Source organism: Arachis duranensis, chromosome 6, assembly GCF_000817695.3.
Source record: "Arachis duranensis cultivar V14167 chromosome 6, aradu.V14167.gnm2.J7QH, whole genome shotgun sequence".
Taxonomy (NCBI): domain Eukaryota; kingdom Viridiplantae; phylum Streptophyta; class Magnoliopsida; order Fabales; family Fabaceae; genus Arachis; species Arachis duranensis.
Window position 1 is genome coordinate 14,706,104 of NC_029777.3, and position 8,481 is coordinate 14,714,584.

Consider the following 8,481-nt stretch of genomic DNA (forward strand, 5'->3'; position numbering starts at 1 on the left):
CCCTCTCTGACGGCGACCACCTCGTCGACCGCGCCTTCACCATGGGTTCCATCCTCCTCGAAGTCGCCAACCACTCCTACAGAAACCGCGCTTCCGTTCACAACTCCCTCACCTGGCCCCTCCCCCCTGACCTCACCATGAAGGTTACTTATTCTTCACAACTTTTTATATAATTGTTCCGTATTTACTTAATCCATTATATCAGTTTTGTTGCCGTGCGTATATAACGTGATTATTATGCTTCTTTGATGCTGAATTCTGATTTTTATGTGGCAATGTTTAGGTCTTCTCATTGGTCGATACAAGTAGCCTGTGCCATGCAGCAGCTACTTGTAAGTTGTTTAGAAACTGGGCTAAAGATCCTTTCTGCTATTCACACATTGATTTGAGAACACCTGTTCCAAAGGTGAACGATGCACTAGTCGCCACTATCATACACCGAGCTGGAAAGGCACTAAGGTACTGAGTACTGACCCTTTCCATGATAAGTTGAATCATTGGAATCATCTGTTACTGTTTTGAACCTTAAACCAAAACACAATATTGCTTGCGTATCTATTATAAGTTGAATTGTTTGGAAGGTGTGCCACTTCTGCGTTGTGTACACATTTTAATCAATGACTTGTTCGATAATATGTATTGCAGAATCCTTGATCTAAATTGTTTATCCTTATAATTGCATGGTTAAGTAATTTCAAGATTTTGTAGTTTCAAGGGTACTGTTTTTTATTTAGATTTAATTAGTTCTTTTATTGCGGTGAAAAATGAATAACGGCTTCCATTTCAACTTCTGTGAGCTTCTTGAACATGCATGACAACATCGTTAATTTTTCCTGATTACTTCTTTCGTCAATCTTTTTCCTTCCTTCAAAAAGGTCTCTCATGCTTGGTGTTGTCCCTGATGCTACTACTTCATCCGGATCATGTCAGCCACTTTCTGATACTCGCAGAAAATGTTATTCATGTGGTCATAAGAGGTCACAGAAGGATTCATGCCATCTTACAAGATGCTGTTTAAACCCTTTAAATGCAGATGGTGGTGCTCTGGGGTATGTTCATGGATTTTAATGGTTAGTGTGTTTGGGTGACTTGTTTAAATGGGATCTTAATTGAGTTTTCTTTCTTTAGGGCCCTTTTGAGAAAGCTACACTTGTATAATATTGGACCGATGGATTCACCGTCACTTGTTGAGACATTGTCAGTATGTCCTTCTCTCCTTGATCTGGAAATTGTAGGGCTGTAAGTTATTTTTCCACCTCTCAATCTGTCACTTCTTTTCTTTATAAACAATTTTCAGATTGCTAGTGGATATGAATTAGAACAAAACATTATTTAAATACCGTCTTCAATTATTAGATTGGGAGTTCTGACTTGTTTTTATGATAATGTATTTATTTTTTGGTTCCTCTAAACTTTGGTTTAGATTTTTTTTTTTAAATTAATTATCTCAACTTGTAGGTGCTTGATTTTTGCCATTATATGTGACTTCACATATTTTCCATTAATTTGTTTATAACTTGTACTTATATATTAATATCTTCTAGAGATGTTGAACTGGGGTGTATCTTAAGTTCAGTGAGTGCAAACTGCCACTTAATAGAGCGTTTTGCTTTTGCAGCTTCAACAACTGGTAAGTCACTTGTTCAGTTATAGTTTGCCATATTGGACTTTTTTTGGCCTCTTTGCTGATCTTTTTTTAATTATAGGTCGTAATGAAATTCTCAATATCCAAACCTGTTCACATCTAGTAGCTGGTTGCCCACATCTAACTTCTTTATCTCTTAGAGGCATTAGGATACATGATTATAAAGTTCGCATATTGGTTAAGGTATGTTGTCAGGAAATTCTCTATTTCCAATGTCCTATTTCAAACCTCTTGCTTCAGACATTCCTGAATTGTGCATCTATTGGAACTTTCCATTAATTTATGTAGGTATAAGGTATCTTGTTAATACGAATGTGCATTGAGATGGCAGTAGTGAAAGTGAGGGTATGAGATTTGGAGCCACTGTTTATTTCCTAATTTGGCTAATAGTTCTCTGAAATGTAGTTTAATAAAAGTAAAAGCAAAACACTGTATTCAAAGAGTTATTAACCACAAACTGCATGTGCAGGGGTTTCAGAAACTGAAATATCTCGACTTTTCAAGATCCGTTTCAATCACGGGAAGCTTCTTGAGGTCAGTTTTTTTTTTTTTGACAAGACTTCGAGAATAGCACCTCAGATTCTGACTGTCTCCTTTGAATATTTATTTGAAAAGCTAAAAACTTTATTTCTCAGAAACCTTGGAAATAGCAACGGTGGGAATTTTCTTGAGTTCTTAAATTTGAGGGATTGCATGCATCTCAAAGAGGTGAGTGTTGTAATTTCATTCCCTTCTTTTGCAAACCATTCTTCATTTCTTCCAGAAATGCTAATATTTAATGTGCAGATGGAAGTTGCTAGATTGTTGACAGCAATCATTGCAGGCAATTTCAAATCACTTGTTCATCTCGTGAGTAGATAGAAATATTTTACACTACAGATAAGTTTCTTCTAAAATTTGAAATTTTAATTCAATATTCTTTCTCTTAAATAGGACATATCCAACAGGGAAGGCTTAGGATTAAGGACTGACCGGCAGCATACGTGCTACAGCTCTAGGTAATGCTTATAATTTGTCAATGTGTTCCTTAAACTTTCTTCAAGGACAGCTGGTGCACAAGCATCCCACATTACGCAGGGTCCGGGAAGGGCCAAAGCGGTGTAATATAGGCTGGCTAACCTGGTCATTGCATCAGTGGCTGATTTTATGGTTTTGCCCGACCTTAAGGTCACATAGCGTAAACTTTCTTTTAAAAAAAGCTGTGATTATATATTCAATCATAAAGTTCTGCTCTATTTTGCAGTATTATGCCGGTCAAGGAGGTTTTGGATACAAGGCCTTGGATGCGTTTGATGGTTGATTATCCATCAGACAGAAGGTTATACACTTTTCAAGTTTGAGTATTTACATCAGGTTGAGAGACCTTTTGTTTTTACTTCCATAGTTGCCAAGTCTCATATTTCTTGATTGTTTCTCAGCAACAGAGACCCCTGATACTGGTGAATAGTGAGAGAAGTCCTCCATCACCATTGAGCAGCTAAAATAGTAATTGTGCTAGCTATGGTATTTTTTAAAGAAAGTCCCGATGGCATCGACCTTCTGGCCCTGCAACGGATCACATTTTATCGCATTGATATAAGGATGACAATTTGGTGAACTAGGTACTCTCTTTTTGTGTGTGCGCACTCGCGCATGATGGACCATGTTGAAAGTAATCAATTGAATTTTTATATTAGTAAAAAATTTACAGTGATTGTTTAGCTTATGATCTTACTATTTTGAAAGCTTATGAAGGAATAGATATAATATATTTTGGCGAATGCAGTAACTTACATGACAAGTTGCATCTAGTCTGTTTCTCATATCCAATGTTGGATATCCGAGATAGCTGTTCTGCCGTCACAAAAACGGATGCTACAATTTGATGAGCAAATACTGTATGACCAACAAAAGTTATCATTTTTTTGTCAACACTTGGCCAACAAAGAGAATTTTAAATTCTAAACCCTAAACTGTAAATCCTAATAGTATAAAATAATAAAACTAAAGTGTTGGTCCAAACTCCAAACGGTTGGCTAATATTGATAAAAGGTGTTGGCCTCTAGCATTTCTCATTTGGAGTTAGTTATGTTGTTGCTTGCACTGTTTGTGAGAGATGCTTTGTTTAACTCTCGCCTCTAATCATAGCATTCGTGTTTTGCATTCTGAATTTTGTGTACTAGGGGAGCAATAGAGGAAGATGAAAATGGTACGATGGATACCAGGTAACTGTGGACCGGTAACTTCGAACTTTCATTGACCTTTTCTTGTTGAAGTTCATTACTGTTAGATTTTTCTTTTCCCTAATTGTTTTTCTGTTCTCTTCCTCAGCTCCCCTATAGAAGGTTGTTTTCATTAAGCATCAGTACAATGGATTTATTTTATTTTTTCGGAAGAGATGTATTCTACTTTTTGTGAACCCGAAAGGGATCTTTTATGTAGTTGGAGCCCTCCATATTTGTCTTGATACACAGTTCAAATTGATGTCATTTCTTCCTTGCTCCCTTGCTCCCTTTGAAAATTGAGTTGTATGCAGATGGGTTAAAAACACGCAATTTTTGGAATCACATGATGGTGAAATTTTCGGTAGTTCGATACATCATGTTGGAGATCACCATTTTTAATGTAGAGTATTTATAGTCCATTATCATTTACTGAATCAGAAAAATAAATAAAAGAAAAGGAACAATATATTATGCAAATCAATGAAATCATTCACCGAATTAGTGGTTAAGAAAAGGGAAACATTATTCATAGCAACGCATTCGGGTCCAGTTTTGGTGATGCAATTTGGAACGTACTAGCTAAACTTACTATTTACTAATTACTATAGTTTATTGTGATACTGCTAACAGACAATTTAGGCATTGAATATGAATTATGAAATCACAACCCCTTCTCTTAAAAGAGAGCGAAAAATGAAGTTGAACAAAGGAGAACGGTAGAAGTGTAAAACCAAAGCCAACTAACGATGAAGCTTAAAGCTCTCTTATGAGCAGTAATGGGTAGTGGATACCCAAGAATAAATAAAATATATATACATAAGGAAAAAGGCTAAGAAACCGTAGCCGCAGAAAAATGTGAGGTTAAAATCATTAATCAGATCTAATTATATAAAAATATAAGAGGGAGCAGATAATAATTAATAAGTGCATTGAGCGGCAAAAATGATGGGAGTGAGACTGACACTGCCTCTGATGGCGGTTCCTGTGTCCGCATTCCCACGTAGCTCAATCCAAACACGAATGAATTGGAGAACGAAAGGGGTTACGGCGTTTGGTGTGAATCCCAGCGAGTCAAAAAAAGAAGCATTGTTCTTGGAAGAAAATGGTATACGTATGTCTTGTGTAGGTGTCAACCTTGGACAATAACCCTAACAGGAGTTTCAGTTATTGCTATTAGCTGGTTAATTTCGCATTCAGTGCTAGTTACTTCACTCGTATCATCACTAATACTCGCATGGTGGTTCATCTTCCTCTATTCTTACCCCAAGGTCAGCTATCATCTCAAACCCTAAATACTCTTGTTTTTTCAAAACTAGGGATAGAGAGGTTAAATGTGTTTGGTGTTGGGTCAGGCATATTCAGAAATGATTGCTGAGCGAAGAGAAAGAGTTACAAATGGTGTTGAAGACACATATGGTCGTACCAAGAAGCAGTGATTTTCTGTTTAAAATAAAACTTTCATTCAAATTAGGTGAATTGGCTTAGAGATTGTAACGTTAATTTCTGTATGAATATATGTAACCATGGGTTACCAACATATATGAGAATTTGCTAGCAAGAGAAATTATTTTTCATATATTTAAGTTTTCCAAATCAATATCCAAGGCTAATGACTAAAGAATTAAGACTCAAACCAAAACCAACCCCCTACCACCAAAAAATTTCAATAAATTAAATACATCCAAGTTTTGTACATAGAAACATAATTTAATAGCACCTTCTTTCTTCAGTGCACCGCATTATCAGAAGGAAAGTAATTGTACTACCGAGTCAAAGTCTACCCTACTGATTTTTATTTAAACATGTCAGAGTTAGGAATATGAGCAGATTCTGTTTCTACTTTCTTGCACTCACTTCTCAGTACTCAGTATTTGTCTTTGCTTTATTATGGATTATTCAAACCTCATGCAGCATGTTTAGGTGACTATTCAAAGTAGAATTGGAAAGCAAGCATTGAAACCTTTTTTCTTTTCATGCCCAACCAAAATTTAGAAACAGAAGTTCTCTATGTAAATCAATCTTCTGAACTTTAAAAAGCTGCAAATTATATATAAAGCACAAGAAAAGGGAGAGAAAACTCTATGATCACATGTTTGTTGAAAATTGTGGCTAGCAATATCAGTATAACCCTCAAGAATAGTAACATCCTTTCTTGCTTATTAAGTCCCCTATTGTCTACTCATTCTTCCAAGCATACAAAATGAGAGAGAATTGTAACTGTGAATCCCCTAACTGTTGAGACAAAACACTAGGATCTGAAACTGATGACTTCCCCTTCTCAGTACTTGAAATGCATGTTCTGAACATGAACACTGCATTCCCCAGAGCATTTCCAAAGAGCCAATTATGCAAATCCCAAAACACTTCCACTGCTAAACCATCCACCAAAATGGTGTGGTTCCCCCTGAACTTCCACTTGAGTTGCTTCACCTGCATCACTGTCTTGCTATCAATCCTAATCACAAGACAAGGCTCACTGTTATTATTGTTAACACCTATTGTTGCGTCACACTCAATCCTAACATCATGAACTTGACCCTTGTCACAAAACTGAGCCTTGCAACTGTAGAATCTCTTGCCAAATATGTGTTCTCTCTTTGCAATGAAAATGGCTTCATTAACATAATGAACATAGTCACTGTTAACCTTCTTGCATGCTTCCTTTTTGAGATCACCTAGGAGCAACACCATTTCTTTGTCGAACAAAACAGCTACATAGAACCCTTCCAATGGTTCTGGCCCTGAACCAAATTTAGCAGAGCTCAAGTCCCAAAGTATGTGTATTCTGCTAGATTCAACATCCAAATTCTTGGACCCTTTTCTCTTTGAGAAGAGCCATGGTTTTATATCAACCTTGCAGAGGCTTTGACGATTGTTCATCTCATCTATTCCAACAGTGAAGCCTTGACCCATGAGATTCTTGCTCCATGAGAGACTGATGATCAAGCAAGAAAATCCTCTTAGCTTGCACTGATAGACACAAGTAACCACATTCTGTGATGCTCTTGATGTTGTGATTGAAGAGGAGGAGGATGACGATGCATCTGCTACCTGAACACCATTCTCTCCAAAACAAGAAGGAAAATCCTTCATCATCAAGGCACCACCACCGACAGCAACAGCAGCAGCCGCCACAAAATTACCTGAACAAGTATATCTGCTGAAAAAAGGTGACTTTTTTGGATCATAATATAAACAGAAGGATCTGTCTAAAAGTAGCCATGGCTACAATATTTGAGAATCAGTTGAAAAAAGGTTCCTTTTCATCAGGGTCTCTTGTTTCTTCATAAAAGAATAGAAAAAGAGGAGAAAAAGAGATTGTGAGCGAGTGAAATTTGCTATATAACTATATCTATCAATTATGTGCTAACTGCTAAGGCTAACAGGAGTAATCACAAAAATGTTTGATTTGAAATTTGGAATGAACATAAAAGACAGGGAAAGGGTAAGTAAAGAGAAGTTGCTTTAAGCACATGGATGGGGAAAGAATGGACAAAGTGTTTGAGAAAAACAGGGCAGTGAGATTGTGAGAGTTGGTCTAATCTATAATATAAATATCAAATCACTTGGAGTTGGTGTATGTATTTGCTTTGTTGCAGATATTGTCATTTCTTTAATAAAGAAATTTTCTTTTCTTTTCTCTTTTTTAATGAAAGAATTATGCAAAGTAATTTTCAAAAATAACCATATTAAATGTACACTAAAATCAGTTACTAATATGAAATATATGTTGAAATATAAATATATATTAAAAATAAATTAAATAACATATGTATTTATATATAAATATATTAATGATTAATTTTAGTAACTAATTTTAATGTATAAGTATTTTTATTATAAAAATTATAATTATGTCCTCCTGCAGAGAGGCAGATAGTATTGGTTAAAGTAAAATGTTGAAAAATAATTGCGGTAAAATGATGAGAAATGAATGTAATATATGATCATCCATCACATTCTTTTTCATATTAAAAACCATCAATTTTCCTTGACATGATCAAGTCTAAAGGGAAATTGGTTGTAATAATATTAAAACTAATTAAAAATGATAAGTATCTACATTTCAAGTTAGACCAATATAAATTTTTCCAAAACAATTAATGAGCATACTGTTAGCAAGTGAGAGAGGGAACTGGGAAGCTACTAATTAAGTGGGCTCCTCCTGAATTGAAACATTAATTGAGATCTAAGCATACGGTTCATAAAGGATGATTGTTATCCAACCCCTCAAATAATTGGCCGGGGCAATATAATTGTGTTTAAACCATCAAACTTGATTTTATTTTGTCCATAGTTATAACCAAGATTTTTTAGATTGAGTTATTAGAAGGAGGTTAAACTAAAGTGCTAATTTTGCCCCATGAAATTTAAACAAATCTTGGTTCCTTCTTCAAGAAACTAACCACCTTTTTCTTTAATCTTTTAAGATATCACAAATGTTACTGAGAGCTTAACTAATAAGATATTTTGTCATATGAAACCAATTTTAATCTCAGATTTGCTAGTTTATTATGGATAAAGACAAAGAATGTAGGGAATGAGTCCATGACTGACAAATTAATAAGTCAATAGAAGAAAACAAAAAAAATTATAATTTTCTAATGATATGAATAATTCAATAATCAATTG

The 8,481-nt window shown here is 35.2% G+C and overlaps 2 protein-coding genes and 1 long non-coding RNA gene across 3 annotated transcripts in view; 2 read left to right on the plus strand and 1 right to left on the minus strand.

The window, feature by feature from the left end:
- The window catches only part of LOC107493019 (F-box protein SKIP17), a gene marked incomplete in the record, with an annotated part of 5,163 nt that extends 213 nt beyond the window's left edge, over positions 1-4,950 (plus strand). Inside the window, 14 exon segments of the mRNA XM_052263285.1 lie at positions 1-143; positions 284-459; positions 876-1,049; positions 1,129-1,239; positions 1,545-1,630; positions 1,707-1,828; positions 2,115-2,179; positions 2,281-2,353; positions 2,432-2,494; positions 2,579-2,643; positions 2,889-2,963; positions 3,064-3,246; positions 3,808-3,849; positions 3,956-4,950. Coding sequence (XP_052119245.1) covers positions 1-143; positions 284-459; positions 876-1,049; positions 1,129-1,239; positions 1,545-1,630; positions 1,707-1,828; positions 2,115-2,179; positions 2,281-2,353; positions 2,432-2,494; positions 2,579-2,643; positions 2,889-2,963; positions 3,064-3,079 — 1,169 coding nt within the window.
- Positions 4,951-4,970: 20 nt separating this feature from the next.
- On the plus strand, positions 4,971-5,425 carry LOC127748550 (uncharacterized). The gene is made up of 2 exons (XR_008010645.1): positions 4,971-5,117; positions 5,202-5,425. It is a non-coding gene; the product is annotated as an uncharacterized LOC127748550 (long non-coding RNA).
- A 458-nt stretch (positions 5,426-5,883) lies between these two features.
- On the minus strand, positions 5,884-7,437 carry LOC107493017 (uncharacterized). Its single transcript, XM_016114100.3, has one exon. The coding sequence runs from the start codon at positions 6,943-6,945 to the stop codon at positions 6,025-6,027; it is 921 nt and encodes a 306-aa protein (XP_015969586.1). The 5' UTR covers positions 6,946-7,437; the 3' UTR covers positions 5,884-6,024.
- Positions 7,438-8,481: the final 1,044 nt, after the last annotated feature.